The sequence below is a fragment of the Bombina bombina genome, chromosome 5, assembly GCF_027579735.1.
Source record: "Bombina bombina isolate aBomBom1 chromosome 5, aBomBom1.pri, whole genome shotgun sequence".
NCBI classification, from domain to species: Eukaryota; Metazoa; Chordata; class Amphibia; order Anura; family Bombinatoridae; genus Bombina; species Bombina bombina.
In genome coordinates this window covers 274,059,660-274,076,045 of record NC_069503.1, presented here as the reverse complement: position 1 = coordinate 274,076,045, position 16,386 = coordinate 274,059,660, and the positions used below count along the sequence as shown (strand labels likewise).

The 16,386-nt window shown below is 38.3% G+C and overlaps 1 protein-coding gene across 2 annotated transcripts in view; it reads left to right on the top strand.

Moving 5' to 3' along the window:
* Positions 1 to 16,386, top strand: part of CROT (carnitine O-octanoyltransferase) — a 417,214-nt gene that overhangs the window by 266,924 nt on the left and 133,904 nt on the right. For both annotated transcript variants that reach the window (XM_053713997.1, XM_053713998.1), the window contains exons 10-11: positions 11,095 to 11,178; positions 11,263 to 11,370. In XM_053713997.1, the coding sequence (XP_053569972.1) occupies positions 11,095 to 11,178; positions 11,263 to 11,370 (192 nt within the window). The remainder of the gene's footprint in view (positions 1 to 11,094; positions 11,179 to 11,262; positions 11,371 to 16,386) is intronic.

The following is a 16,386-nucleotide window of genomic DNA, read 5'->3' as shown; positions in this document are numbered from 1 at the left end:
GTGTTTCTGTCCTATATATTTTGGATACTGTTGAAGCATGGCTGGGCACCCATGGGGTTCAAGCGCTGCTCAGACCTGGAATCTTCTGGGGTTTTTCTTCCAGTTCCTTTTCTAGGAACTGGGTTTTGGAGTTTTATTCAAACTATTCTGCCTTTTTGTGGTCATTGATAGCATTATTTGTTTTCATTAGATACAATAAATGCATATTCTTCATTTTTCTGTTTTCATTCAGATTATTTCCTGAGGATGCGGAATCTCATATGTTTTACTTGCTCTTCAGGACATAGAGGATCTTTTTTCAAAAGCTCTTGATTCCTCACGCAAGGGTCACCTTTTTTAGGTTTCCAGATGGTTTATGTCACTATCTTTGTCTCTATCAGACAAGGGACAATTTGTATTGGGTTCCGTCTGTCGGTACCTTTAGTCTCTATTATTTCCTTCAGTTGCTATATATGCATAGAAGTTCTAACAGCATTGGATTCAATTCCCTTTGCTCATTTTCAATGGAAAGATCCTTTCCAGCTTTTTATGAGTGTTGTTTCTTCAAGAACATGGTTGGAGGATCAATTAACCAAAACGTTTGTTGATTCCTCAGACAAGAGTAACCTTTTTTTAGATTTCCGGATAGATTCAGTGTCCATGACTCTGTCTCTGTTGGACAGGAGACGTCTGAAATTGGTTTCAGCTTATTGAAACCTTCAGTCTCAATCATTCCCTTCGGTAGCCTTATGCATGGAAATTCTTGGTTCTTATGACTGCTGCATTGGATGTGTTCCCCTTTTGCTCATTTTCACATGCGACCTCTTCAGCTCTGTATGCTGAACCAGTGGTGCCGGGATTATACAAAGATATCTCATTTAATATCTTTAAAACTGATTGTTCGACACCCTCTGACGTGGTACAGACCACCATCGTTTAGTTCAGGGGGCTTCTTTTTTTCTTCCAACCTGGACTGTGATCTCAACAGATGCAAGTCTGACAGGTTGGGGAGCTGTATGGGGGTTTCTGACAGCACAAGGGGTTTGGGAAATCTCAGGAGGTGAGATTACCAATCAATATTTTGGAACTCCGTGCAATTTTCAGAGCTCTTCAGTCATGGCCTCTTCTAAAGAGAGAATCGTTCATTTGTTTTCAGACAGACAATGTCACAACTGTGGCATATATCAATCATCAAGGAGGGACTCACAGTCCTCTGGCTATGAAAGAAGTATCTCGAATACTGGTATGGGCGGAATCCAGCTCCTGTCTAATCTCTGCGGTTCATATCCCAGGTATTGACAATTGGAAAGCGGATTATCTCAGTCGCCAAACGTTACATCCGGGCGAGTGGTCTCTTCACCCAGAGGTGTTTCTTCAGATTGTTCAAATGTGGGGACTTCCAGAAATAGATCTGATGGCTTCTCATCTAAACAAGAAACTTCCCAGGTATCTGTCCAGATCCAGGGATCCTCAGGCGGAAGCAGTGGATGCATTGTCACTTCCTTGGAAGTATCATCCTGCCTATATCTTTCCGCCTCTAGTTCTTCTTCCAAGAGTAATCTCCAAGATTCTGAAGGAATGCTCGTTTTTTCTGCTGGTGGCTCCAGCATGGTCTCACAGGTTTTGGTATACGGATCTTGTCCGCATGGCTTCTTGCCAACCGTGGACTCTTCCGTTAAGACCAGACCTTCTGTCACAAGGTCCTTTTTTACCATCAGGATCTCAAATCCTTAAATTTAAAGGTATGGAGATTGAACGCTTGATTCTTAGTCAAAGAGGTTTCTCTGACTCTGTGATTAATACTATGTTACAGGCTCGTAGATCTGTATCTAGGAAGATATATTATCGAGTCTGGAAGACTTACATTTCTTGGTGTCTTTCTCATCATTTTTCCTGGCATTCTTTTAGAATTCCGAGAATTTTTCAGTTTCTTCAGGATGGTTTGGATAAAGGTTTGTCTGCAAGTTCCTTGAAAGGACAAATCTCTGCTCTTTCTGTTCTTTTTCACAGAAGGATTGCTATTCTTCCTGATATTCATTGTTTTGTACAAGCTTTGGTTCGTATAAAACCTGTCATTAAGTCAATTTCTCCTCCTTGGAGTTTGAATTTGGTTCTGGGGGCTCTTCAAGCTCTTCCGTTTGAACCTATGCATTCACTGGACATTAAATTACTTTCTTGGAAAGTTTTGTTTTCTTTTGGCCATCTCTTCTGCTAGAAGAGTTTCTGAATTATCTGCTCTTTCTTGTGAATCTCCTTTTCTGATTTTTCATCAGGATAAGGCGGTGTTGCGAACTTCTTTTAAATTTTTACCTAAGGTTGTGAATTCTAACAACATTAGTAGAGAAATTGTGGTTCCTTCATTATGTCCTAATCCTAAGAATTCTAAGGAGAGATCATTGCATTCTTTGGATGTAGTTAGAGCTTTGAAATATTATGTTGAAGCTACTAAGAATTTCCGAAAGACTTCTAGTCTATTTGTTATCTTTTCCGGTTCTAGGAAAGGTCAGAAGGCCTCTGCCATTTCTTTGGCATCTTGGTTGAAATCTTTAATTCATCATGCTTATGTCGAGTCGGGTAAATCTCCGCCTCAAAGGATTACAGCTCATTCTACTAGGTCAGTTTCTACTTCCTGGGCGTTTAGGAATGAAGCTTCGATTGATCAGATTTGCAAAGCAGCAACTTGGTCTTCTTTGCATACTTTTTCTAAATTATCACATTTTGATGTGTATTCTTCTTCTGAAGCAGTTTTTGGTAGAAAAATACTTCAGGCAGCTGTTTCAGTTTGATTCTTCTGCTTATAATTTCAGTTTTCTTCATTATAAGATTTAAACTTTATTTTGGGTGTGGATTATTTTTCAGCGGAATTGGCTGTCTTTATTTTATCCCTCCCTCTCTAGTGACTCTTGCGTGGAAGATCCACATCTTGGGTAGTCATTATCCCATACGTCACTAGCTCATGGACTCTTGCTAATTACATGAAAGAAAACATAATTTATGTAAGAACTTACCTGATAAATTCATTTCTTTCATATTAGCAAGAGTCCATGAGGCCCACCCTTTTTTGTGGTGGTTATGATTTTTTTGTATAAAGCACAATTATTCCAATTCCTTGTTTTTTATGCTTTCGCACTTTTTTCTTATCACCCCACTTCTTGGCTATTCGTTAAACTGATTTGTGGGTGTGGTGAGGGGTGTATTTATAGGCATTTTGAGGTTTGGGAAACTTTGCCCCTCCTGGTAGGAATGTATATCCCATACGTCACTAGCTCATGGACTCTTGCTAATATGAAAGAAATGAATTTATCAGGTAAGTTCTTACATAAATTATGTTTTTTATTTTATCCCTCCCTTTCTAGTGACTCTTGCGTGGAGTTCCACATCTTGCTATCCCATACCTCACTAGCTCATTGACTCTTGCCAATTACATGAAAGAAAACATAATTTATGTAAGAACTTACCTGATAAATTAATTTCTTTCATATTGGCAAGAGTCCATGAGGCCCACCCTTTTTATGGTGGTTATGATTTTTTTTGTATAAAGCACATTTATTTCCAAATTCCTTTGTTAATGCTTTTTACTCCTTTCTTTATCACCCCACTACTTGGCTATTCGTTACACTGAATTGTGGGTGTGGTGAGGGGTGTATTTATAGGCATTTTGAGGTTTGGGAAACTTTGCCCCTCCTGGTAGGATTGTATATCCCATACGTTGCTAGCTCATGGACTCTTGCCAATATGAAAGAAATTATCTTTTATCAGGTAAGTTCTTGCATAGATTATGTTTTTTGTTACCTGATCAGATGTCCCCATGTGTGGATGCCCAGGCAACACTCCGGCTCCAATTCCCTCTGCAGTACCTGCACACACCAAAGCCTCAGAGCCTATCATGTCAGCGGCCCCTGGTATTGTGGACTTAGATGGGTAGCACCTCCTGGATGGGCAAATCAAGTAGGAGAAAGCTGTCGTGGCCTAGGCCCACCCCTGAAGATGCCAGGGAGACCTGGCTGAGGCCCAAATGCGTGGCTCCTGTCTGCTCACCTCCGCAGCTGGCACCCTCCCGGTTGTGCTCTCGAGACTCCTGGATGCAAAGCTGCACACCGGGGGCACACTGTAGATGCAAGGGAGCTGTACTTCCTGAAGTGCGAGCACCGCAACTCCTCATCCAAGATGGCCGCCGCACCCTCGTGGCGTAACTGTCTGGGTTGGCAGACAGCAGTTGGCGGCAAACACAGAGGATCCGCTCGGTCCCTGAAGGGCTCTCTTCCTGGATCGCAGATCTTGGGACCAATGCTCCGGGTAAGTTGCGGCTCTTGGGGAAACTCCTACCTGGTGTCCGGTCCTAAGCCGGTTAGCTCCGTCCCTGTAAGCTGCTGCGGGGCTAGCTCCTCACTCCCCATCTCCTATTCTCTGCCCTTGTTTCACAGGTTGGTTAGACGTACTCCAGAGAGGAGCCCCGACCCTCCGGAGTACCGAACTCAAGCAATGTTGATTGTCCGTGCCTGGCCCAATACAGGGCAGCTCTGCGGTTCAAGGCTAGGAAGCTGCTCAGAGCGGATTATGGTCCTTAAAAAGTGGTGGCCAGCAACCAGGCATCCTAGAGATTCTAGAAAACAGTTAGCATAGAAAAAGTTCCCATCTTAGAGGATTTATAAGTTTAAGACACTCTGAATATGCACGGAGCTCTGAACAAACACATCTGTTCAGTATGGCTTCAAGCTCCGCTCCTCTATATATAATTTTTTTAATTGCTGTACAAATTACCTGCTGATGCTTTGCTTATGTCTCACGGCATGAGAACGAGGCTCCCATTGGAGCCTATGGAACGGCTACAATTCATCAAGCACTACCCAGGGTGCTGAACCAAAAATGGTCCGGCTCCTAAGCTTACATTCCTGTTTTTTTTTTTCAAATAAAGATACCAAGAAAAAAAAGAAAAAATTATTGGAGTAAATTAGAAAGTTGCTTAAAATTGCATACTATATCTGAATCATGAAAGAAAGAAAAAATGGGTTTCATAGCCCTTTAAATTAAAAAATCTGATTTAAAAATAATTGAATTTTATGCAATTTAGAAAGAGTAAGGGGTTTATAACAAAGGAAAATAAAAACAATTATAAGGAAACACAGTTAAAAACTTTTATAGAAAAAGAATATTGCTAGTGCCTAAGGTTTTAGAGACTGTATAAATCTCGTCATTGTCTTTCTAAATCATTTTACCCTTTTGAATAGCAAAAGGAAAAAGTTTAAAAACACTGACGTGGTGTGTTGTATTGATCTAAATTGGGATATTGTTTTGAGGACTTATATCTCATTTATCTTCAATAAATTGTGATGAGAAAGCTTTAACCATTAACACAATTGAAAGTGAACTCTCCAGTAAATCTGCATTGCATAAAGAACGATCCAATGAAGATAATAATGATTGCTAAGGATCAACTAAAACATAATAAATATGAAAAAAGGAAAGAGATATTACATCTATCTCCAGTAAACTTATTGACAACAATAAAAAAATATTATGATTATGTTCAGTGATTCATAAATATACTGGGACTATGTGATATCCGTAAAGTGAATTCTACAATTGTCAATAAAGTTTGAGTTGAAACAGGCGAAAAAAAGATTGCTGTTAATTAAAGGGACACTAAACCCAAAAATTTTCTTTCATAATTCAGATAGAGAATACAAATTTAAACAAGATTACAATTTACTTCTATTATTTATTTTGCTTCATTTTTTAGATATCCTTAGTTGAAGAAAAAGCAATCCACATGGGTGAGCCAATCACGCAAGGCTTCTATGTGCAGGAACCAATCAGCAGCTACTAAGCCTATCTAGATATGCTTTTCAGCCAAGAATATCAAGAGAATAAAACAGATTATATAATAGAAGTAAATTAGGAAGTTGTTTAAAATCGTATGCTCTTTTTAAATCATGAAAGAAAAAATGTGGGTTTCATGTCCCTTTAAGCCTTCTCTTATATCCATGGAAACGCTACCAATACATAGAGAGAAGTCAGCATGACACGCCCCTTACCCCTGCCGAAGACACAAAAGTGACAAAATGCGTTGTTTGGCGGGGCTTTAGCAGAGCCATGTTATGTGTGAATGTGTATCGCGGGAACGCTGCAAAGTTACATTTGTTGTATATACAATACTTGACTAAGCTATTGATAGATGTAACGTAAAATGACTATGTAACTTGTATATTTGCATAAGCTTCTATGAGTGTGAATTTAGAATCCAGGGTCTTTAGCCAGAAATCGGCCAAAAAAGGGAAAGACTGAGGCTTGCAGAAAGGAGGCTGCCTTTGAGCACTTAGGCATGAATGATTTGTGCTAACAGTAATTCCCTTTACCCTTAAAGGGACAGTCAAGTCCCAAAAAAACTTTCATGTTTCAAATAGGGCATGTAATTTTAAACAACTTTCCAATTTACTTTTATCACCAATTTTGCTTTGTTCGCTTGGTATTCTTAGTTGAAAGCTAAACCTAGGAGGTTCATATGCTAATTTCTTAGACCTTGAAGGCCTCTAATCTAAATGCATTTTGATAGTTTTTCACCACTAGAGGGCATTAGTTCACATGTTTCATATAGATAACATTGAGCTCATGCACGTGAATTTACCATGGAGACAGCTCTGATTGGCTAAAATGCAAGTCTATCAAAAGAACTGAAATAAGGGGGCAGTCTGCTGAGGCTTAGATACAAAGTAATTACACAGGTAAAACGTGTATAATTATAACTGTTGGTTATGCAAAACTGGGGAATTAGTAATTAAGGGATTATCTATCTTAAAATAACAAAAATTCTGGTGTTGACTGTCCCTTTAACCCCTTAAAGGAACAGTTTACCCACATTTTTATTTAAATTGTTCCCAATTATCCATTTTACCTGTTAAGTGTATTAATTTTTTCTTTATTATTATTTTTTAAACAAATAGCTCCTTTACCTTTATTTTGGTATTTGAAATGGCATATTTAGCCTGTGGTATCCTCACCTATACTGAAAGTTTCTATACTGGATTATATGCTATTGACACTTTACTTTGTAAACACAGCCAGCAGGGAAAAAAAATACACTACCAGTGTTAATTTTCCATTGTTCTCTTGAAATATTGAGCTTTAGTTTACAAATAGATATAAGATGAGGAAGAAAGTGTGTGTACACAAAGTAATAACATAATGAGATCTCATATTACCCATTTTAATACGTTGTGGTTTAAAAGCACACAACCAGCTAATTCATATACACAAACCTGAAAATGTACAGTAGCTGGTATAACAACATTGGAAATATATTAAAGGAACAACAATTTTACAGTATACTGTCCCTTTAAGGGATGACATGATGACCTTTGCTGCACATTCACACCACGGCTCTCACATGCCTCAGTGTTTTGTTTTTTTTAAGTTGTTCCTATTGCTGGTCAACAAGGTAAAATTATTTAAAGAGACAGTGACCAGATTTATGCTCTCTCTAAAACCTTTGACACTAGCAATATTCTTTTTCTATATATCTTTTTAATAGTGTTTCCAATAGTGTTTCTTTTTTTTTTTTTTATAAATCCTTTACTCTTCCTACATTGTTACAAATTTGGATTTAGACACTTAAAAGGAATTAGGATTTCTCAAACCCTTATATATTTTCTGGATTTAATTTTATACACCCTAAATGGTATATGCCACATCGTTCTAGTTTGCTGTCAAGTGAATATTTTATTTGACAAAGTGTATCTTTATATATTTCATTTTACAGCTTCCGTTTTGATTGTTTTCACAAGCACGGGATAATTTTATATGCTTTATTAACCCCTTAATGACCGCAGCACTTTTCCATTTTCTGTCCGTTTGGGACCAAGGCTATTTTTACATTTTTGCGGTGTTTGTGTTTAGCTGAAATTCTCCTCTTACTCATTTACTGTACCCACACATATTATATACCGTTTTTCTCGCCATTAAATGGACTTTCTAAAGATACCATTATTTTCATCATATCTTATAATTTACTATAAAAAAAATTATAAAATATGAGGAAAAATTGAAAAAAAATACACTTTTTCTAACTTTGACCCCCAAAATCTGTTACACATCTACAACCACCAAAAAACACCCATGCTAAATAGTTTCTAAATTTTGTCCTGAGTTTAGAAATACCCAATGTTTACATGTTCTTTGCTTTTTTTGCAAGTTATAGGGCCATAAATACAAGTAGCACTTTGCTATTTCCAAACCATTTTTTTTTCAAAATTAGCGCTAGTTACATTAGAACACTAATATCTTTCAGGAATCTCTGAATATCCATTGACATGTATATATTTTTTTTTAGTAGACATCCCAAAGTATTGATCTAGGCCAATTTTGGTATATTTCATGCCACCATTTCACCGCCAAATGCGATCAAATAAAAAAAATTGTTCACTTTTTCACAAATTTTTTCACAAACTTTAGGATTCTCACTGAAATTATTTACAAACAGCTTATGCAATTATGGCACAAATGGTTGTAAATTCTTCTCTGGGATCCCCTTTGTTCAGAAATAGCAGACTTATATGGCTTTGGTGTTGCTTTTTGGTAATTAGAATGCCACTAAATGCCACTGCGCACCACACGTGTATTATGCCCAGCAGTGAAGGGGTTAATTAGGGAGCATGTAGGGAGCTTTTTGGGGTAATTTTAGCTTTAGTGTAGTGTAGTAGACAACCCCAAGTATTGATCTAGGCCCATTTTGGTATATTTCATGCCACCATTTCACCGCCAAATGCGATCAAATTAAAAAAAAACGTTAAATTTTTCACAATTTTAGGTTTCTCACTGAAATCATTTACAAACAGCTTGTGCAATTATGGCACAAATGGTTATAAATGCTTCTCTGGGATCCCCTTTGTTCAGAAATAGCAGACATATATGGCTTTGGCGTTGCTTTTTGGTATTTAGAAGGCCGCTAAATGCCACTGCGCATCACACGTGTATTATGGCGAGCAGTGAAGGGGTTAATTAGGTAGCTTGTAGGGAGCTTGCAGGGTTAATATCACATTTAGTGTAGAGCTCAGCCTCCCACCTGAAACATCAGACCCCCTGATCCCTCCCAAACAGCTCTCATCCCTACCCCACCCCACAATTGTCCCCGCCATCTTAAGTACTGGCAGAAAGTCTGCCAGTACTAAAATAAAAGCTATATTTGTTGTTTTTTTGTGTTTTTAAAAAGCATATTTACATATGCTGCTGTGTACTATCCCCCCCCTTAGCCCCCAACCTCACTGATCCCCCCCAAACAGCTCTATAACCCTCCCAATCTAACTTAATATGCGCCATCTTGGGTACTGGCAGCTGTCTGCCAGTACCCAGTTTAGAAGAAAATATGGTTTTTTTTTATTTTTATTACAATTTTCTGTAGTGTAGCTTCCCCCCACACAAAACCAACCCCCCACCCCTCCACGATCTATTTTTGTGCTTTTGCACAAACAAGATTGGGCCCTTTTTCCTATCAATATCCTATCAGTATTTTCCGTAGTGTAGCGGTTCCCACCCGCTCCCGCCCCGTGCACGCGCCCACCCGCCAACCTCCGTGCACGTGCGCGCTCCCGCGCGCCCCCGCCTCCGATCCCGCCCCCCTTGATGGCAGAACATACACCGATGGCCGCCCACCCGCCTCCCAAGTCGGCTCCCACCCACCAACGATACCGGCCATCGATGTCCGGTGCAGGGAGGGCCACAGAGTGGCTCTCTCTGCATCGGATGGCCATGTAAAGTTATTGCAGGATGCCTCCATATCGAGGCATCACTGCAATAACCGGAAAGCAGCTGGAAGCGAGCAGGATCGCTTCCAGCTGCTTTCCACACCGAGGACGTGCAGGGTACGTCCTCAGGCATTAACTGCCTTTTTTTTTACAACGTACCCTGCACGTCCTCGGTCATTAAGGGGTTAAAAACAAATCTTTTAAGCGATATGCTTGTTTGTTTTTTCTAATGCTGGCATTATCATACTATATTAAGGGATCAGGAGGTGATGCATTTAACTTAATCCGTCACTGTCATGTCATTTTAATTATGTAGAAAGAGGCAAACTAAATTGTTTATGTTCTTGTAAACTGTATTTAAAGATCGTATGTGCACTTTTTTTTAAAGTATTATTTTGTCAGTAGAATCATCTTTTTTTTCTTTTTTTCCAGTACCCTTCTCCCAAGCTGTGGGCTGTTTTAATTATGAGTTAAACCATATTCTTTACCCCTGATGTACAAGTGCCTTGCTTCCTGTAAAGCCCTTGTAAGACCATGTACCCACTTCCATCTTTATGCCATGTCCTGTGTCTGTCAGTGGCAATAGACTTGTTTGGAGTCTCATTGGCACTTTTGTACCTTTGTCATCCTTAGGAAACTGATAGCAGAATTCTATGTTTTTGACCTGACCTGTAATATCCTGTATTGGCTCTTACTCAGACTGAAAAAGGATGAGTAACAAGTGGAAGTTCAGTGGCCTTCACCTTTGTAGGCTGGTCTAGAACATTGGTTCACAATGAACACATGATTAGGCAACACCTTACCTACTTGTCTTCATGTAGTGTTTCTTGTTATACTGTGTTTGATCTGTGTGATACCGGGGTCACCCAATTAGGAACAAGGAACATGAGAGACCATCCTTATAAAATAATAAAATGCTTTCTTCTATATGAAAGTGCAGGTGCTCATTTTACTCAGGTTAGTTTTATCTAAAATGATAACCTGCTGTGTAATTTGCCCATTTGCCTGTATGCCTCCTGAATTGGTTTTTCCCCAAATCTTGATTTGGCTATCTAGGAAGTTTGTATTCCTGTCTGGGGGAATAATGCACAAGCCTGTAGTGTACATGGCGAGTCGGCACTATAATAACAGTGACCAGCAGCCTACTGTCCATTTGCCTGCCCTATACGTTTGCCTATAACCTACTCTGATTGGGCAGTCTTGTTATTTAAATGAGGGGTGGGGCAGTTACATTTGGTAGAAATTTCTTCAAAGCCAATATAAAGTTGCCCCGGGGGATTAAACTAGAAATTTGCAGAACTTTTACCTATTAAAATTGCCTTTCATGACCCTTTAATGTACATACTTTAGGTCCCACCTGTCACCCTTTGTGTTGCAGCATGCACCCTATGATGCCATGGTATTGGTAGCTATGTGCGATTACATTGATAAGAACATCAAAGCTTGTGAAGGGCTCTGGAAGGTAAGTTGTTGCTTATAATAATCCACTCAAAAGTAGTAAACTCTTGTTTTCAAAAGGTTTGTTCTGAAACATTTCTCTTGGCAGGGTTCAGCAGAAATACGGGATCTTCCTTATCCTGAAGAACTTGTCTTTGCTGTAGATCAGAAGATTATGTATTACATCAGCCTTGCCAAAGATCAGTATTACAAACAGGTGAGCATTTCTTTTTTTTTTTTTTTTCCTATATCTTTTTTTTTTTTATTGGATTAATCTCCACAAGAAATACATCAGAAAAAGAAAAAACATAAGAATCACAAGGACATTCCATATACATGAGTACATAGTAAACAAAAAAATGAGATAAGAAACTAATATTTCATGTGAATTGCGAAACCAACTAAATCTTGTTGGAGCTTTCATTAATACATTAAAACAACAAACCGGGGAGGGGAAGAAAAAAAGAAAGGAAAAAAAAAAAAAAAAAAAACCCCACCGCTGGACCTGAACCAAACCATCCCAACCTTTATTAAGATCATTGTAATCCTACATTAACCAAGTGCCAGGAAATTTATTCAGGAGCACTAATTCTGCAAAGCTTATAGACAAACGGAATGGGTACAAGATCTGTCTTTGCAGTGGGAGAGGATAGGATTCAATGATTGGAAGCCAACCGAGAAGAAAATCTTCGATTCTCTTCTCCGAGGCATCTTGTAGGTGAAATGATTCGAAAATAATTTGTTCTTGTATTTCTTTTTGAACTATCGAAAAACTTGGTTCTCTATTCGCTTTCCAATTTTTAAGGATGATATGACGAACTGCGAGAATAATCGTATTAAATATGCGAGTCAAGCGAGGGGAACTCTCGATAGTTTGAGGGAACAATAAGATTACATCTTGTAATGCGATAGAGATATTCACCTCATAAAGAGTGTTAAGCCAAAAGCAGATCTTAAGCCATAATTGGTTTAATTTGGGACACCACCAAAACATGTGGAACAAATCCGCTCTGGACTTAGAGCAGCGAGGACAATTCCCTGTACTAGTGGGAAAAAACTTTTGAATTTTCGCAGGGTGTAAATAATAATTATTTAGCATTTTCACGTGTGATTCTTTCCAGCTCATGGACACTCTACATCTATTTAACATCTTGAAACTCAGTATAAGCCTTTCATTGTCGGTTCCAGGAATGGATGGACATAGCCAGTTGCACATCCCGCAAAGATATTTTTCACTTTGCTTTGAAAGCATTATATCATACATCAATGATATAGATATATTCCCTGACTTAACCTTTTGAATTAAAGTTTTAATATCTGACCACGCTAACATATTCTCCACTTGCCAATTCTGACTAAATATATAATGTCGTATTTGGAAGTAGGCGTACAGATCTGCTCTGGGTAACTCAAATGCTTGAAATATGTATTCGGCAGTACACACCTGATAATTTTCATCCATCACTTGCTTAACATAAAGTAAACCTTTGTCTGCCCATAATTTAAAAATTCTTTGATGCATACCTGGTGTAAATTGTGGATTACCCTGAATTGGAAGAAAATCCGAAAAAGCAGAGTCTATACCTAGGCAACCACAAAATTTATACCAAGCTAGCACTATATTTTTAAACGACATCAATTTACAAATGTTGGAAGGAAGTTGTTTAGGGTTGCAATGTAAAATAGCTTTTAATGAAAAAGGACGTATATAGACAGCCTCTTCCTGCACGACCGAAATAAAATTAGTTTCGGTGATCCAATCTAGAGCAAATTTTACCATTGCCACAATATTATATAATTTGACATCTGGCAAAGCAAAACCCCCCATATCCTTTTTTTGCATAAGCTTCGCTAATGCCAATCTCGGTTTTTTATCTTTCCAAATAAATTTAGAAAAATAGCCGTAGAGCTTCTTTACATCAAAATTAGATATAAAAATGGGTAAGTTTTGCAAGACATACAAGAGTTGCGGAAAGATAATCGTTTTTATTAAGTTTACCTTAGCGGAGATGGACAAAGGATATGAAGCCCATAGCTGGAGATCCCATTTAATTTTTTCAAATAAAGATACATAGTTAGCGGCATACCATAACTTTGGATTTCTATGCAACTCTAGCCCTAAGTATTTAACTGCATCTACTACCTTAAATGGAATAACCCCAGTGTAGGGGAGCCTTTTACCTACGTACAAAAGTTCGCTTTTATCTAAATTTACTCGATAGCCCGAAAATGAGGAAAATTCAGAGAGTATTTGTACAATTATCGGAATAGTTAAGTGAACATTGTCCACAAATAATAGGATATCATCCGCATATAAAAGAGCCTTTAGATAGTTAGTACCGAGTGGTATGCCGGTTAGAGTATCACGGAATCGAATTGCCAAAGGTTCTATTGCTATATTGAAGAGAAGAGGAGACAGCGGGCATCCTTGCCTAGTACCCCGTTGCAAGATAATCTCTCGTGACCGAATACCATTTACTAATAGAAATGATCTGGGATTTGAATAAACTTTGCGGATATACTGAATAAAATTACCGGAAAAACCAAAATTGTCCAAGGATCGGAAAAGATGCTCCCAAACAATCGAATCGAACGCCTTGACAGCGTCTAGAGTTAAAACTGCTGCATCACAAGTTAGCGGATTATTTATATCCTGTTCAGAATTACATGCAAAATCGAGAAATGTAACTAGCTTGCGTATATTCTTAGAAGAATTTCTTGAAGACATGAACCCGGTCTGATCCGGATGAATCACTGACTGTAAACAACAGCTAAGCCTAGCTGCAATGATGGCGGCCAATATTTTATAATCAGTGTTAAGCACTGATATTGGCCTATAGGAGGCCGGGTCTTCAAGATTTTTTCCTTTTTTAAGTATAAGTGAAATATTTGCTTCTGCAAAGCCACTCGAGATACTATCATTAGATAAATAATAATTGTTAAATAATTCCACCAAAAACGGAACTAATTCATCTTTTAAGGATTTATAAAATTCAGCGGGCAACCCATCTGGGCCTGCTGCTTTATTCAATTTAAGGCCATCAATTGCTTTACCTATCTCCTCTTTATTAACTGGTTGATTCAACGCTGCCAGTTCTTCTATCTGGATCTTAGGAGTACTTACTTTGGACCAAAAAATATTTTGATTCTCCAAATTTATAATCACCGGTGCATACAATTGCTGGTAGTAGTTATGAAATACTTGACTGATATCTATTGAATTGAGATGCCTCTTATCCCTATCTTGAATGACTGGAATAAAAAATTTTTTTTTCCTGTTTTTGGTTATACGGGCCAAATGTTTAGCAGAGCAACCATGGAAACTCTTATATTTTAAACTAAGCCTCAACTCTTCTTCTTGGGATCTTTGTTTTAAGAACACCTCCCTTTCCTTTCTAGCCACCAGGTATGCAGCCCAATTCCCTGAAGAGGGGTCAAGAGTCACCTTTCTATAAGCCGACTTGACATTATTGAGTAAGTGGAGTCCCTGTTCCCTCATCTTTTTTGAGCATCTACTCCCATAAGCAATAATCTCTCCGCGCATTACTGCCTTGGCTGCCTCCCAGAAGATCTCTAATTTATTCTTATAGCCAGCATTAAATTGGGCATAATCATTCCATACAACTTTAATCCAAGATATAAACCTGGGATTACCATGCAAGAATCGGGGAAAGGAAAAAAAGGTACGCCAACCCTGGCCTCTCCTCCTCCTGTAAAGGATAATGAAATGATAGCGTGGTCAGACACCACAAATTCACCAATTCCGGCCCTAACTGGACATACCGACAATGATTCTGATAATAAAAAAAGATCAATCCTTGAGAATGTCCTATGAGCCTTTGACTCACACGTGAAAGCTTGCTTTTGTGGATTCTGAATGCGCCATATATCACTCAAACTAAATTTATTACAAAATTTTTTAAAATATTTTGCATTTCTCTTATATTCTTTAGAATTCTTATTTGAAAACCGATCCAAATCAGGACATATTGTCATGTTGAAGTCTCCACATAAAATAAGATTCTCTCTTTGATACGGGAATATTTTGTTTTGGATCAGTTCCCAGAATTTCACAGAAAACCTATTAGGGGCATATATATTACAACAAATATATTTTACGTTATTAACCACAACTTGAAGCAAGATATATCTGGCTGCGGGGTCTATCTCTACATTAATAATTTTATAGTCTAGATCTTTGTGGAATAAGACCACGACTCCTTGCTGTTTGAGGGCCAGAAGAAGAGATTACTTCACCAACCCACTTTATTCTAAGCTTGGCTGCTTCTACCCTATTTAAATGGGTTTCTTGTAAAAATACTAACCCCGGTTTCTCTTTAGCTAGTGTTTTAATAATTAATTTCAGTTTACTCGGGGAAGAAATCCCTCCCACATTCCAAGATAAAATTTTAAAACCTACGTCTCCCATTCAAAGTTTAAATATATATCCCTCAGAGTGACATGGAAAGGAATAGCGGTGGGGGGGAAGGAGAGAAAAAAAAAAAAAAAGGACCAGACAGACCAAAAACATAATTTATAACAAGGGTTACCATGATTCTCTCTAAAGACAATTTCAGACTCTTTGTGGGTAAATACACAAAAAAAACAAAAGCTAGACACATCTGTGCAAAGGATCCAATAACGATTGATCAAAAATAAAGAAAAAGAAAAAAACACACAGGCTGTATATGTATCATTTGTGAGTACTATCTTTACCATCTCCATACTATCTTCCCTAACTTCCCAAACCTTCTAAGAATTCTTTGACTTCTGAGACTTCATTAAATATGAATTTGGACCCCTTATTTTCGACTATAAGTTTAGCCGGATAAAATAAACTTGCTCTTATCCCTTTACTGATTAGCTGTGAGCAGAATGGTGCCATCATTCTTCTCCTCGCAGATGTCTCTGCGGAGAAGTCCTGAAATAACAGAATCTTGCTATTCCCAAATCTCAGGGATTCAATTTTTTTAAACTGCTTCAAGATCTCCAACTTATCCTGAAATTTGAGCACCTTAAAGATACACATCCTAGGTTTATCTAGCCCTGAAGTAGAATTTCTTTTGGGGCCCACTCTGTGCGCCCTTTCAATATCTAGGGGAAGGATATGAGCCGGTAAACCAATAGCCTGAGGGAGGGTAGTGGAGGTAAATTTAATTAAGTCATCAAACTCAGGGGATTCGGGCAAGCCTATAATCCTAATATTATTACGCCTGGAGCGATCTTCGAGATC